Source organism: Rhinatrema bivittatum, chromosome 4 (genome assembly GCF_901001135.1).
Source record: "Rhinatrema bivittatum chromosome 4, aRhiBiv1.1, whole genome shotgun sequence".
Taxonomy (NCBI): Eukaryota; Metazoa; Chordata; class Amphibia; order Gymnophiona; family Rhinatrematidae; genus Rhinatrema; species Rhinatrema bivittatum.
In genome coordinates, this window is record NC_042618.1 from 255,548,878 (window position 1) to 255,566,001 (window position 17,124).

The window sequence follows — 17,124 nt, forward strand, 5'->3', positions numbered from 1 at the left end:
GCTAGGCCAAAAGGTAAAGCCCGGAACTGAAAGTGCTGATCTAAAATCTTGAAGCGAAGATAACGTTGATGGGAAGGAAGAATCGGAATATGTAGGTATGCCTCCGTCAGATCCAAGGAGGCCAAGAATTCTCCCGGATGTACAGCCGCCAAGACCGAACGCAGCGTCTCCATGCGAAATCGAGGGACGCGGAGGGAGTTGACTGTTTTGAGATCCAAGATTGGACGAAACGTACTTTCCTTCTTGGGCACTATGAAATAAATGGAATAGTGACCCCGTCCCAGTTCGGAGACCGGCACAATAGCCCCCAAGGCAAGTAGACGATTTAAGGTCTGTCGAACTGCCTGGCGCTTGAGAAGAGACCCGCAAGGTGAGAACAGGAATCTGTTTGGTGGAGCGCGTACAAAATCTAACGCGTAGCCATGTCTTAGAATACTTAGAACCCATTGGTCTGAGGTTATTTGGACCCACGCCTTGCAGAAGAGCGCAAGTTGACCCCCCAGCCGGGGAATCGACTCGTGGGTCCGCCTGGCATCATTGAGACGATTTAGCCGAGGTGCCCGCACCTTGACCATCCTTACCGGGTCGACGGCCTCGAAAGGACCGAGCAAAGGATATAATTTGTCCATAGCTCTACCAACCCTAAGGTTAGCCTCAGGAGTGTCCCATTCCCTGGAAATTAGCTGTAGGATAGAATGATGCGTAGGAAAAGCCTTTGCTAGTGGACGAAGACCTGCTAAAAGAGGATCCCCCTTTTTAATATTAGGATCTGGAGCCACTGGGTCCGGAGGAGGGTCAATATCCATCTCCTGTAGGATGTGTGGTATAAGTTCCTCTAGCTCTCCAGCTTGAAAAATTCTGAGAACCCTGGGATCATCTCCCTCAACATGAGCCACCAGGGAAGGATCATCAGAGAGTGGATCCAGAGAGGGATCTCCACCCCCTACTGGCTGCGGAGCTGCTGGAGTGGGCAGGGAACCCCCAGAAATTCCTGGGCGTCCCTTCGGAGGAGAGGTGTCACCTTGGGGAAAGAGACTTCCCAGGGAAGGTATCGTACAAGGCAGCTTAGCTGGAGGAGGACCCCCTCCCCCCAGAAAGCTGTCTCTGCTGCATACAAATGCTCTGTGCATTAGAACTACAAACTCAGGAGAGAAAAAATCATGAGAAGATGTCCCAGGCCGAGACACAGGCTGAACTCCGGCAGCAGAGATAGGCAGGGTAGTAGAAAATTGAGCGTCTGTATTCTCCTCAGAGAAACCGTCGTTTGTAGCTGAGGACAAAATGGCCGCCGTTGCCGCGGACGACGGAAACGGAGCGTGTCTTTTTCGTTCCCCACGGTCCTGAAGACGCTCGACCTCCCTCGCAGGAGGGCTGTCTTCCCCTTCTGAAGACATACTGACAGAAAAAATTTTCGGTCGGAGCAGGTAAAATTGCTTACCGTAGTAAGGAACTGAAGCCTGACGGGGGGGGAGGGGGGGGCAGCGTGCGAAAAAAATCAGACAAACTGTACAGAGAGACTGAAGGTCCGGCCCGGCTACCCACCCACCGACCCTAGAAAACCGTCGAGGAATGTGACCTCTCGACGGCAGGGGAATATTACGTCGCGGGGCCGCGGGTCGGGAAGAAAAAACTTCGGACTGCCGTCCACCTCAAGGGTGGGGCGGGTACAAGCGGCTTCGGGCAAAAGGGGAGGGATCGGCACCACCGATGTGCTCCCTCGGACCTAAAAGCCCCGTAATAGTTCTTTCTTTCCCCTAAACGACGCCCTAAAACAAAAATTAAACACTTACCTCCAACCCTGTGATAAAAAAGGGAAGAGGTAGGAAAGAAAGAAAAATAAGACAGAAACACAGCCTGTCAGCAAGAAAAAAAAATTGTTCTCTGAGGAACAAAAAGGAATTGCTTTTTCTAAAACTACATAGTTAAAATAAATTTAGTAGCAAGCAACTTGATCCCTCACAGCAAAATAAAATAAATTAGGAAAGTAGAAAACCCTAAGGCTTGATGCTGGGGACCGCAGTGTCCCCTGCTCAACATCTGCTGGAGTCAGAACTATACTGAGGATTGAGCCAGGGGAGGCGTGGCTATAAGGGACCTCCCCTGGGAATTTTTTGTTCTGACTCCATCTGCTGGACGGGGGACATAACCCACCGTCTGGAATGATCCTGGTACGTACAGGTAACAACGGATTGTCCCTGCCAGCATCTGGGTCCGAATCGGGGTCAGTGTCACCCTGAGGCGTGGCTAGATCCCCCAACAGGGGGTCCCCCATGGTCCCCGCATCTCCACGGCTCCCTTGTGCCTGACAGCCCGGAGAAGGTAGAACCTGTGACTTCAGACGCTTGGCAGAGCCACCAGCGCTGTCCTGAGACCTCCTCTTTGAAGCCTTCCTGGCCAGTAAGGCTTCATGCATTAGTAGCTCAAACTCCGGGGAGAAACCTCTGGGTCTCACATCATCACTACTGAAATCCGAAGTTGTATCCTTCTGGTCTCCCTGGCCCGGTTCTACCACTGCCAGGAAAAGTGGGGGGGATGGGACGGACTTAGTGAGCTTCCTTCCCCTGGATATCCATCGACCCCGGGGGTTTACCTTTCGTTCCCGATTGTCCCCCAGGCACACGCTTAGGCTTTCTGGGCTTCTGGTCCTTGGCAGATAACCCCTCCCCCCCGCAGCACATGAGACACAGAGTGAGCATCCAACTCTAAAACCAGGCCACAGGCCCTACAGACCTCCACCAGGGCACTTTCAGACATGGCAGTCCTTCCCCTAGCTCCCCTGGAGTCCCAGATGGAAGAAAATCTGTCAGGCTGAGCACTCGCGTGGGACCCACGAAAAAACAAAATGGCGCCCACGCCAAACATAGCCCGGGCTCAGTGCTCCGCGGAGGAGGAAGGAAGCAGTTAAAAATGACTGCAAACCTCCAATTTGACTGCCCAGGCCCTCAGGACGCCTGCCCTGAGGACAAAAGCACCCAGGAGCTGCTTTCCCGACCCAAAGCGGCTCTGGGCACTAGGATGCTCCTACCCCCCCCCAGCAGAGCACTGCCTGAAATGGCAAGCCTCAGAGAAAAGCCCCTGTAGAGAAAAAAAAACTGAAGGCAAAAGTCCTTTTTTTTTTTTACTCTAACAAAAAAAAACCAACCCAGAGGGGTACTTTCCTTTAGGAGGCGCTGGAAGAGGGCTTCGGGGCATGGAGGGAACCAGTCCCCTGGCTATCCAACTCTCTGGAATCCGGGGGCTCTACAGCCGGGGGCGTCCAACCCTTCGTTTGCCCTGCTCCACCCAAAGGATGGCTCGCGATCGGAACCTCACACCTCGTGGAGCCCTACTGAGGAGCTGCAAGTGGCACTAGTGGTATATAGCAGTGCCTCGAAGTTTTTTTCTCTGCCTCCATCTGTTGGTGGGAGTGCATAACCCACTGGTCTGGACTGGTCTGGGTATGTTCAGGAACTACTGGTTATCCGTGTATTTGTTACATAGAGGAATCCCAGTATATTACTACTTAGTAGTAATGATGCAGATGTGCTGATGAAGTATAACTTGACTGGAAAAAATGATCCAGTAACAAAATGTAAACATCCTAAAGTAGGATCAGTATAAATTTCAAGCCACAAAAAGGAACAGTTTATTAAAAAAACAAAAAACAAAAACCAATTCTCTAAGACTTAAATGCCTCACGGCCTTGCTATGTACAAGTCACACACTGATAATTAGCAGGGTAAACCTGAAATGGATAAGCATAGCTCATAGAATGTGAAGTAGGGATGGGCATTCATTCTGTTAGTTTTCATCATTTTGTATGTACATAAAATCATATTTTTTGCGTGTAAGTACAAATTTATGCATAAACTTCCAACAAATGATGAAACAAATGAGTATTTTGGAACAAAATAGGAATTTTTTTAAAACCAAAACAATTCAAATGAAAATTTCTCCTATGCACATTCACTGTAAACTGAAACAGTGAGCCCTTACCGAAGAACTGATTCTTTTGTATCAGTATCATTTTATACCATACCCCCCCTCTCGAGCTTTTTCCTCCTCCCTCTTATTAGAGCTCATCTCTGAAACATCCTTCCAGCTTCTCCAAAAGGATGTGCCACCCTTACTCCAGCTTTGCTTTGAGGCCAGCCACCTCCACATACAGGTTTGCAAATTCTGGCTGCTTTAAGGCAGTTTCTTACTTTCGTTTGATCAACTAGTAGGATGACCTCTGCCAGCTGCAGCAGACCATGCCACTTCTCTTCCCTGTATACCTCTATAGCTGGATGCAACTCTGCACAAACTCTTTATCTAGTGGATACATGGAGTACTCTGCCAGCCTATGAATACCTTTACTCCCAAATCTTTGATGGCTTTCAGAAGGTCACTGTCTGAGGATATTCATGTTTCCCTAAACAGCAACTAAAATAAACAGGAATATCAGGAGATATTCAAGGTGTTAAAATATTTGGTATGCCCAGGACACAGCATCACTAGACACTTCATTAATGTCCTAAACCAGTATTTCCCAATCCTCTCCTGGAGGAACACCGAATCAGTCTGGTTTTCAGGATACCCATAATAAATATCCAAAGATAGATTTGTAAATATTGGAGAGTCAGCACATGCAAATCTATCTCCTGCATATTTATTGTGGCTATCCTGGAAACCAGACTGGTTAGATGTATCTCTAGGACCAGAGTGGGAAACACACACACACATATACTGTATATATCTGTAACCCCCAACCAGGGTGATCTTCAGATAGTCAGAGTACACTCAAAATAAGGGCTAAATCTCTATCCAAACTACTCCATTTCTTCAAGCCCTGGAAGGAGGATTCTCCATAGAAGAGATGGATAAACTTCAGAAGCCCTGAGCATCAACTGTAGCATCTATCTTGAGTGCCAGTGGAAAAAGCTAGACACTAATGTTCCAACAAACTTTACTGAAGAAATAATTCAACCATTCACATATGATACAAGTCGCTTTAGTTAAATTCTTATGGCAACTTAAAAGTTACAAAAATCCGTAGTCCCGTAATCTCTCCTCAGGATCCCTCCTTTATCTTTGGCTAGAAAGTAAAGCCTCCCTGGATAAACCTGTGAAACATGGGGTCATTATCTACCATTGCTGTGCTCCTCTTCAAAATATCTGGGACCCATTACTTGGTTTTGAATTCTCCAGTTTTAGCCTCTGTTTTACCTGTACCCTCAGGGTACATTTTTAGCTGTCTCTGAGCAGCTAGAACTGCAGCTGATTCTTAAAGCTCCTGGTGATGATATCAACACGGTATCTATTGCTTCTCCAATTGCCAGAAAGGCAAGGGAATCCCTTGGGTTAAGGGACACCAAAATGACCAAAAAATATTTGTATTCCTCTCTCTGGGAAGGAAGGCTGGCTAAAAAAACCCCTTTCTCCCAAACAAAAAGAACAGAATAATTAACTGCAAAAATTACTAAAGATGTATTACCAACCACTGGGTACAATTTGAAAGTCACTCTTTACTTTAGTTCTAGAAATTTAAGAAAAAACCCCCTAAAACCACATTCCTCTCTCTAAATACAAACTAAATATCTGCATAGATATCATAGGTCACTTGCTTTTTGCAAGTAGGAATAAATTGTTACAGCAAACTCTTGTAGGGGGCTGTGAAAAGGTGGTATATTACTCTAAACAGCCTTGACCTAAATCACTAGGCCAATATTCCTTTGTAGGGATCCCAGTGAAGTCCTACACATATTATTCACCTCCTGGAGCCCTCAGACTCAAATATATTTAGTTTCTCTAGGGCTGGAATATCATGGCTGCAGCGCTGCCACACCCATGCAGCTTACATTACAACCTATTGGAACTGACAGTTTTTTTTCCCTCATGTCAAAAACAGGAAATTTATCACATGCTATGATGAGGAAATATGAAGAAACCTTCAACTCTAAAAAATAAATATAAATAAATAAAATAAATCTGCTGCATTTACTTAAGGACAAAAGTTCTGAAAGAAAATGTAACCCTTTATAGGTGATCATGGCACTTGATGTTTAAAACGTGCTTTGGTAGACCAGTCATCCTCCACATCCAGGCCACTATTCTCATATTACCAATGTTTTTATCTTCTCTCATTTTGACATTGTCTCTCACATTTACAATGTATGAAAGCATGCAAGCACTTGTGCACATACCATGAAATTATGATCAGAAAGCATGGTTCCTAAGAATCTTAGGACATTATATTTTCCAAAGCACAAATTTTATGAGGTGCATGCATAAAGTAGATAAAGCAATGGGGCAGGATGGTGAAATCTGAGGGTATGAAGGGAACTTAGAGAAGTTCTGGCAACTTCACTGGCTGACATTTTCAATGCTTATTTAGGGTTGAGATTAGCTCCAGAGGATAGGAGACAGGCAGATGTGGTTCCCCTTCACAAAAGTAGAAGTAAGGAGGAGGCTGGGACCTACAGGCTGGTTAGCCTGATCTCTGTGGTGAATAAATTAATGTAATGCTAAAATAGAAGGTAGTACATTTTCAAGAATTCAACGGATTACAAGATCCAAGGCAGTACAGTTAGATCTTGTTTCACAAATCTGACCCATTTCTTTGACAGAGTGACCACAGAATTGGACAGGGTACAGTGCTAGATGTAGTGGACTTGGATTTCAGTAAGGCTTTTGACACACTGAGCACCCTTGTTATGCTTCCTAAAGTGACTGAATGGGTTTGAAACTTATTGTGAGAGGGGCGAAAGGGCAGTAGTAAAAGTTCATGCCCAAGAGAGGGGCATTACTAGTTGCGTGCCACAGAAATCCTTGCTTGGAATGGTCCTTTTCAACATTTTGTAAGACATTTTGTGGAAAGACCATTGGGAAAGGCCTGTATTTTAATGGATAATACCAAAATCAACAAAATCAATCAGAAAAATGGGGAAACTAGCAAAACTGGCAGAATGGTCTAAATTGTAGCATGAAAGACCTAATGCTAAAAAAATGCAGTCATGCATTTCAGCTGCAAAAACCTGAAGGAGCAGTCCAGTATAGGGAGTGAAATTCTTCTATGCATAAACAAGAACAGGATTTGGGAGTGATCACATTGATGGCCAAACAGGTTGATAGGCAATGGCAAAAGCCAGAAAGATGCTTTGAGTGTGCAGGGAGAGGAATGTCAACAGAAAAAAAGGATGTTATATTGCCTCTGTATAAGTCTCTCATGAGACCTCAGTTGGAATACTGTATACAATTCTGGAACTGCATCTTCAAAAGGAAATAAACTGGATGGAGTCTGTCTAAAGCATAGCTACTAAAATGGCTAGTGGTCTTCACCATAAAGCTAATGGGGACAGATTTAAACATCTGAACATGCATATCCTAGAGGAAAAGCAGGATAGGGGAGATATGACAAACATTTAAATACCTTCAAAGTATCAACGCAAAGGAGGTGAACCTCTTTCAATAAAAAGGAGGCTCTAGAATAAGAATTCAAGGGATGAGGGTAGTTATCAGAGGATGACATATTAAAGCCCAAGGACCACAAATAGCCACAGAATCACTTTATCCAGTCTGCTCACCTTGTAAAATGATTTAATTGAATAGACTGATTGGCACGCAATCCTGTAGCTCCCAGTGTTGTGGGCCTAAGACAACGACAATGTGAACAGAAACCACCATGGAGTTACAGCGTCGTTATTTCCCTACTCTCTCTGCCAGATGGAAGGAGCAGGCAGCTACCACCATGTGTGCAGACAGAACGAGACAGCTACCACAGAGGCGAAGAAGAGGGAGCCAGGCACATGGGTGGAGAAAAAAAAAAGGCAGCTGCTGTGCAGCAGAGGAAGGGGAACCAGCCACTGTGTGGGCACAAAGGCAGCGATCATGTGGCAGAATGGGAAGCCAGCCACTGCTTGGGTAGAATAAGAGACAGCCACCAAGTGGCAGAAGGGGAAGCCAGCTGCCATCACATGACATAAGCCTGTGGTAGCTGACGCTGGCTGGAGGAGGGAGGAAGTCTCAGTGATAGGCAGGATGATCCTGTAGTTGGGCTGGAGAGAGTACTGGGGTCAGGAAGGGGAGAATCCTGGCCTCAGTATTTTTCCTATTATACTTCCAAACTAGTTAATATAATAGTTTAAAAAAAGCTACAGTTTTGCTGAATAACATTGCAAAGCCTTAGTTATGTTATTTTAGTTTTTTTTATATTGTAGCCTGTAGCTTTCTTTCTTGCTTGGTGCAACAGCCTGATCAGAGCTTTGAGGGTAGATCTCCCACCCTACCCCACCTCCCTGGCTGGTGCTTAGAGGGGAATGCTTTCCTCGATGCAGGCAAGAGCTATAAATGTGGCCCTGTTTAAATATAGTAGTAGACTACTCGGGAGTAGTCTAAGGAAATATTTATTTACAGAAAGGGTTGTAGAGCATGGAATAGCTTCCCAGTGGATGTGGTGGAGAAAAGTACAGTAAATGCAATTCAAGCAAGTATGGATCAAGCACAAGAGATCTCTGAAAGAGTGGTAGGTACGGTGGAACTGAATAGTTAGTGTGTATTGTCAGTGTAGATAGGCCAGAAGCTTTTTCTGCTGTCATGTTTTAATGCAATTATGGCCACATACAAGTAATGGAAGCCGACACTGGACATTATCACACTCCCATGCTATAGCAGTATCTATTGTTCGTACTCTAACACTATACCTACTTGAACGCAAACTAATTTATGTAATTTAAGCCATAGAGCTCTCAATCATAGAAATATGTCCAATACATTTTTTGGCACCATACACAACCTCAAACATAATTACACTTAGAAAAATAGAAAAAGTAAAAATTTCATTGTAAAATGTTAATTTTTTTAAAAATTACATTTATGTTTTCATGAGTTTTTTTTTCTCTTCAGGTGGAGCTGCTGGGCTCGTGTCTCTGTTGGGTCCTCTGGATGATCCAGCTGGTTCTTCTGCCAGAGAACCATCATGTAATAGTATGGATGTAAAGAGAAAGTCAATTAAAAATTAGTCTCAGAATTCTTTTGACAATCCAAGGCATTATGTGGAAAATGAAATATAGGAAGCATGTATAGCTCCATATCTAACAGGGCCATTTATTTCACACCAGGGTATACACTATTTATATACCACCACTACCCAGCCCTGGATTTGTCAATAGGCACCAATTATGCCTGTGATTAGGGAAGCAAACATATAGGGGCAACAGGCTGGCTAAGATTTGCTGCCTTCCAGCTGTGATGAATCTCCTCCAGGAGGTGGGGGTGTGAAAGCAACAAAAATGCCTAGGGAAACCAAAACCATAAATCCATTCTTCCCACTATCAAAGGCTCTGGATAGCGAATAAAATGGGTCTGTAGTTTGCATGATCTGCAGGATTAAGATTGGATTTTTTTTTTTTTTTTTTTTTTTTTTTTTAACAGAAGTCTTAGAAGGTTTTTTTTTTTGTTTTAAAGTGAGCTTGGGACACACCCCTCCTGCAAAGAAAGATTGACCAGAGAGAACAAGGTATTTTTAGTAGCCTTTAAAATGATGTCACAGGGGTTTAAAGGGCATGTGCACTGGTTAGGAAAATGGGATGCTGATAAATTCAGCGTCCATTTTCTTAACCAGCGGACAGCCACGGACAGCAGACCTCTCTCCAGCTCGCGCTGTCAAGGGGGTGCTAGGGGCACGCAATCGCCCCTTGCGGCTCCTCGACAGGGCGAGCCCTAAATTATATATTACATCGCGCCCCCAGGAGAGGTGCCTGGGGGCACGTTATGAAAGCGGGCACTAAATACACAGCACCCACTTTCAGTGCAAGTTTTTTGCTTTGGCCCCCATATATATTGCAAGGGAAGAGCTCAGTAATTCACAATCCAGTGGGAGCACTGAGAGGAGAGGATCACCTTGCTGGTAGCTGAAAGGAATCAGTAAGTTTTGCTTGGGACGAAGAAAATAGGTTAATGCATAAAAGTTGGCAAGTTAAATGTAAGACATTGATAAGACAAGCTAAGAGAGAATTTGAAAAGAAGTTGGCCGTAGAGGCAAAAACTCATAGTAAAAACTTTTTAAAATATATCCGAAGCAGAAAGCCTGTGAAGGGAGTCAGTTGGACCTTTAGATGATCGAGGGGTTAAAGGGGCACTTAAAGAAGATAAGGCCATTGTGGAAAGATTAAATTATTTCTTTGCTTCAGTGTTTACTGAAGAGGATGTTGGGGAGATACCTGTATCAGAGAAGGTTTTCATGGGTAATGATTCAGGTGGACTGAACCAAATCACGGTGAACCTAGAAGATGTGGTAGGCCTGACTGACAAACTGAAGAGTAGTAAATCACCTGGACCGGATGGTATACACCCCAAGGTTCTGAAGGAACTCAAAAATGAAATTTCAGACCTACATGTATTAGTAAAAATTTGTAACCTATCATTAAAATCATCCATTGTACCTGAAGAATGGAGGGTGGCTAATGTAACCCCAATATTTAAAAAGGGCTCCAGGGGCAATCCGGGAAACTACAGACCAGTAAGCCTGACTTCAGTGCCTGGAAAAATAGTGGAAAGTGTTCTAAATATCAAAATATCAAAAGGAACACTACGGGCCCAATCCATCAAATCATTCAAACTGTCCTCCACCATAAGCAGAGCTTTCTCTCTAGCCGGCCCCACCATTTGGAACTCCTTACCGTATGATATTCGCCTGGAGACATACACACCCACTTTCAAGAAAAAACTGAAAACCTGGCTCTTTCAGCAAGCCTACAACATGACACCCCCTATTACATAAATATCCATTATATTGTAAGTTTGCGATCTACGTCTACGAATGCGGTTTGAACACGGAATACGGATTACGTTATGTCCCTCATTTTGCATATTATTTAAAGCTATGTTTTTTAGTAATTGTATATATCTTATTGCTACTGTATATACCTGTATATAATTCATATTTTTTAACCCATTGTTTTTGCCTCCTCTATCCTTGTCCCTGCCCTACCCTGACCCTTCCCCTGGTTTTTGTTCTCCGCTAGATATATGTAAGGGCTCCTCCCTATAGTTACCTGTATATCTCCTGTTTTATGTAAAGGCTCCGCCTAAAAGTTTTTGTTTATTGTGAACCGATACGATGTGTGAACGGACATCGGTATAAAAGAGACTTTAAATAAATAAATAAAATCACAGAACATATAGAAAGGCATGGTTTAATGGAACAAAGTCAGCATGGCTTTACCCAAGGCAAGTCTTGCCTCACAAATCTGCTTCACTTTTTTGAAGGAGTTAATAAAACATGTAGATAAAGATGAACTGGTATATGTAGTATATTTGGATTTTCAGAAGGCGTTTGACAAAATTCCTCATGAGAGGCTTCTAGGAAAAGTAAAAATCATGGGATAGGTGGTGATGTCCCTCCTCTCTGACCGAGCAGCCATCCCAGTCACCTCCTCTCTGACCAAGCAGCCATCCCGGCCACCTCCTCCCAGACCAGCCGTCCCAGCAATTTGAAGAGTCACCCTAAATGTAGAGGATGCATTTCCACCGCCCCGACGAGGAGGCCTCTCAGTCCCATCATGAAGCCCGCCATCGAATAGGATCCTCTAAATGCGCTCTCCAACTGATTTGACTTTTCCCCCCTCCCATTTGCACAACGAGCCTGGGGGGTCTCGATTAAACAGAACAAAGTCCTCTGAAAAGGTTTATTCACTGCAGGGAGAGAGAATTTGCCTTTAGCAATCCCTGAGTGGGAATTGAACTCTGGCTTCCTTGGTTCAGGGCCTATTGCTCTGACCGTAGGCCACTAGTCCACTATACGAAGGATAAGGACGAATGTCAGGCATTGCTCAAACACCTGTGCTCTGGCCTCCCCCAGGGCCCTGCCCGCCTCCGCCAATTGGATCATGGGGACAGTGACTGGCCATGGGACTCTCCCATCCAGCCACAGCACCGTCCTAAGGGACCCCTGCAAAGGGCTCCGGGCGCAACAGCACAAGCCCTGCTGGGGCTCAAGGATCTGCCAAATCCCTAGATCTGGTGCCAGTGGCAGCGGCCACCACAAGCTCCTTGACCAGTTCATCTGCTATCTGTGCAAGGAAGGGAGCACTGCCCCCATCTCCCCGGCACCATATAAAATTAATTCATCATTAATAGAGGTGACAACTATGTACTCAACCTTATCCTATGACAACAAAAATGTCACTCTAAAAATCTAGTGAGGTCAGATCATTCCATGTTCTTTTATAGACAGGATGGGGTCACTCACTTTGGGGCAGTGATAGTACTTTACAATGTTTATGGAATGCCCAGATGGATCCAAACTGCTATTCGAATAAATTAAAAAATAATTACAATTCAATGAAGCAACAGCTGCAGATATGTAGTACCTAAATTTAGAGTTTCCTTGTCTTTTTGATTATCTGATTTCTTCCTGAATGAGCGAGCAAAAGGGGTGGCAGAAAGAGTAAGTAAAGGAGGGAGTGAGATGCCACAACCATAAGGAATTGTGAAATCAGAATATAAATAGGGGATATGAAGCCTCAACTCTGCAAAATTTCTGACTTGGAACGACAGTACATAATGTCTAAATAAATAAATATGAAGCTCTGAAAAATCTCAGTAAGCTGGAGATTCTATAAATCCCTTTCCTTCGTGAAGTTGCTGAATAGCTATCTTTCTATTTAACATATTTAATGATACAAGATGTAATGATATATGTTGTAAGTTTTGCATTTGATGAAACAACCTAAAAGCATATAACAAAGACATTATGTATGTGTCATTCTACTTATGCTATAGAGAAAAAAATTTAGGATGTCCATACTGAGTAACCTGGGGAACATAAAAGTTACCTGGGTAACTAATCTGGATACTCCACAGAACATTTCTGGGTAAGTATTACACTGAATGTTCTTGATTAAAGTTACCCAGGTTACTTTAAGATTGTTTTCTCTGACCTGACTTACCTAGCTAATGCCCAAATTTTAAAAGCCCAGCATATGTAAAATCCAGGAGATATGTGCCTGGCCGGGCCATGCGCGTGCCAAGTGCATTTTAGAAATGGCCCCCACCACTAGTGTATCTCCCGATACACGCGGAAATGCCGGAAAATCCAAAAGGGGTAGGCTGGTAGAGCGCCATTGGATGCTTTCCCGGGGAATACACGTACATCAACACACGCGGGTTTTAAAATCGACCCCTAAGTGTATCCTGTTAGTGCGGAATATTTGTACTAGCCAGATAAATTTTAGCCAAGCCTCCAGAATGCCTCCTCTTCCATCTCCCCAACACTTTTTTATCTTGTTAAATATTATCGTGACAATAAATTACACCTAGTTAAAATTTATCTGCTTGATGATGCAGATAAATAACTCTGACAAACCCTTTGAAAATGGATCTCATTATGATAAAAAAAAAACCAAAAAAACCCAAACTTCTAGTGTTAAACTCTGGAAAGGCAGAGGGAAGCAGCTTGTAAGTTTGCCTCTTAGACTTTCGTTTTTGGAATATTTCCTGCCAAGCCGAGCTTACCGGGGGTAGGAGACTACTCCAGCCTAGACGGAACCAGTGGCCGGGTGACGCAGAGGAGGACCGATAAAAACCGGCCTGCGCCACCTAAGGGGCGCGTGGCAAAGGCTGGCTTTGCCTGGAAGTTGACTGAAGTTGACTTTGCCGATCCTGCTGCTTCCACTGGTATGTAAATTCAATCTTACCTAATTATATATTTCATTTGCTACTTCCCCCCCTAAGAGACTTCACTGTATAAATAAGTGCTGCAACCAATGAGACAGGAGCCTATTGCTAAGAAGATATTACCTTTGAGTTATGCCAATCATGAAGAGAAAGGCCAAAATAAGACCATCCTCGAGTATGGTTGATATTGATCCCAAGCAAAGGTCTATTTCAGAGTGGATTGGACCCCCCTTAATAACCCCTGTGGGACAGACTGCTTTAGGGGAGAGTTAGAGCAAAACCCTCCCCTTATGGTCAATGAAACATCCTTAAGTCCGGGGGCTCCAGAAATACCACCACCAGGCATGCTAGGGTTTTCCCCTATAAGAATGCCTGGAACTAACCAAGGAATTTCTAAAGAACTGGATTTAACAAGAGAAATCTCGTAAGATCATAAAGGAGCAACTGCCATGGAATCAGAATTACAAATATCTTTTAAAGAATCAGAACTTACTGGAAATGAAAATATCTTAGTAAATGCTAGAGCTGAAAGTACTCCTAAATTGATTGAACTTACAAAAAAAGAAATGATGATTAAACCTGTTAATTTGAAACCCGGTAATATAACATTAGAAACCTTATGGGATTTATATGGTAAAATTAGATAGATCTATAGTAAAACTTACTAAGGAAGTTAGGGAAACTAATGATTCAGTAAAAGTCGGAAATTAGAATTTCAAGATAAAAAGATAAATGAGAGAGATACTAGGGTACTACAAGTTGAAAAGGTACAGTGTCAGATTAAAATTGAATCTGAAGTCCAAAAAAAGTTAGAAAATCTTGAAAATACTGTAAGATTTTAAGTGACTGTTTAAATGTAGGGGGAAAAAGAAACAGGAGAAAGATAAAATTCAAGATTCTTTAAATATTTCTGATTTACTTGAGAAATCACAAGAAGAGTTAGAAATAAATTTAAAAAAAAAAGGTATTTTGCTTATATATTTGCCTTTATAACTGATAAGGATAACATATTGAAATATTTCTTTTGTAATAGATTCCTTTTACGGGCAAAAGATTTGGATGTTTCCAGATTTGATTAGATCTACTCAGTTATGTAGAAGGGAGTTCTTAGTTTTAAGAAAGGAAGTTGTGGACAAATATCCTTGTCGTATTGTCAAATTTGGGGAGAAAGATTATTCTTTTTTCAATCCAGGGCAACTTAGAAACCTACTGGGTTTTTAAAACCGGTAGAAAAAATATAGGGGTATTCTCAGCACTTTTTCTTTATGTTTTTGGAAATTATTCTTAGGTACAATTGCTCAATATTTCTAGGGAGGAGTCTCTTAATTTACCTGTAATTAGAATAGAGCAATAATAGATATATATTTTTTTCCTGCATGGTTAAAAAATTATGAGTACTTGTATGATGTAAATTTGCTCTATAGATTGTTTATAACTGGAATGTAATTATTCTGAAATTCATAAATTAAAAATTAAAAAAAAACTCTGGAAAGGCATCACATATAATAGTTTTGTCAATGTATGGTATGAAAATTTAGACTGTAATGTCATAACATAAATGAAGGATACATGGATTGTTGTCATCAATGCTGCAGTTGTCAAGGATTAATGGAATGCCATCTAAGTGGAAAACCTGAAATACATTAAAAAAAAAGACATTTCACAACCTCTCCCACATTCAGGCCGATTCAGTAAGAAACGCCAGAGAATGGGTGCTCTGTGTTGAGCGCCTGCTCTCCTAACTCCCGCCCAAGTCACTTCTCCTGTGCGTGCGATCCTATATTTAAATGAGGAGTCTCGCTAAAAGGAGACGCTAGGGATGATTACACGCCCTTAGCACTTCCTTGGCCCATGAGAGGTTGGCACTGCCAGCAGGTTCAGGAAAGCAGCACTCAATTTTACGAGCGTTGGTTTTCCAAATCCACTGACAGCCATCAGTTAGGAAAACCGACACTTAAAATTGAGCGTCCACTCTCCTAACCGGATGGCACATTTTTTGTTTATTAAAAATTTTTGGTTCCTCCAACTTAATATCACTAGGATATTAAGTCAAGGGGTGTACAGAAAAGCAGTATTTTCTGCTTTTCTGTACAATTTTTCAGGATGCTCATAAATTAATGCCTGCCCTTAGCAAGGGTTAATTTATGAGCGTAAAATGTGCGGATTGGCCGCAAATTTTTACTTTCGGTATCCCTCAACATGCATTTGGATGTGATGAGCGCTACTAGTTTCCAGGGGGTTTGGCCGCGCATTTTTGACATGCTAAACCACTTACAGTATAAGGGGTAGTAGACGCGCATCGTAAACACTTGGCCAACTGTGTTAAACACTGCGCATGGCCGAGTGCACTTTACAAAATCGGCCTGATTGTCAGAGTCTCAGTTTTCACATAAGCATAGGGCACTTGTAAAATGTAATTACAACTATACATTTATATATATGTTTGCTTGAATTTCTGACAACTGGAAACTAAGGGTCAAAGTATTAAAATGTACTAGCAATAGCTGTTTACACACAAAAGTAGTGTTTGATAAATAATAAAGGCTAATGTTAATGATATGCAAATGAGTCATGCGTTTCACATATACTAAAGTATGTGCAAAACAATAGAACAATTTTTGTTAATGTGTTTGCAAAGCAGTTTCCATGCATATTTTTTGCTGCACTAATAGGTAATGACGTGATTTGCATATGTTTATCTCACTGCATTAAAACTATCAAGTTAGTTTACATATACTAACAGTACTTTTACTGCATGATTATATCTGCAATAGCATTAACATGTTACGTAGTTGCTTACCTGTAACCGGTATTCTAGGACAGCAGGATGTTAGTCCTCACAGATGGGAGACATCAGCCGATGGAACCCAGCACAGAAAACATTTGTCAAAGTTTCTAGAAGCTTTGCCCAGCAGACTGAGCATGCCCAGCCTGCTACTATCCGCGTGTCCATGCGAGTTCCCCCTTCTGTCTCACAACAAAGCAAAAATACAAGTGAAAAAATGAAACAAACCGAAAGGAGAACCGAACTCCATGGGGAGGCAGGCAGGATTCCTGAGGACTAATATCCTGCTGTCCTAGGAGACCACCTGTTACAGGTAAGCAACTGCGCTTTCTCCTAGGACAAGCAAGATGGTAGTCCTCACATGTGGGTGAATATCAAGCTCCAGACCGCACCTGCTAATAGGAGATCAACAGCAACTGAACAAGTTGCCAATGGACACAACACAACTGCGGCGCTGTTGAACAGCAGGGGACTGTTTGGTTACCACAAAGGCAAGAAGAGTTGGGATCAGGCCTGGAACAGGTTGTGCAGGCCAGATTGACCAAAGGCACTGTCCTAATGCCAGTCTTTATCCAAGCAATAATGAGCCACAAACGTGTGAAGAGAACTCCAGGTTGTGGCTCGGCAGATCTTGACGTCGGGGACTGCACGCAAATGCGCCACCGACTTCGCTATAGCCCGTATAGAGTGAGCCTTTACCCTGC

At 43.0% G+C, this 17,124-nt stretch overlaps 1 protein-coding gene across 1 annotated transcript in view; it reads right to left on the reverse strand.

The window, feature by feature from the left end:
* ATXN10 (ataxin 10) overlaps positions 1-17,124 on the reverse strand; it is a 434,387-nt gene that overhangs the window by 46,298 nt on the left and 370,965 nt on the right. Inside the window, 1 exon segment of the mRNA XM_029600055.1 lies at positions 15,205-15,268. Coding sequence (XP_029455915.1) covers positions 15,205-15,268 — 64 coding nt within the window.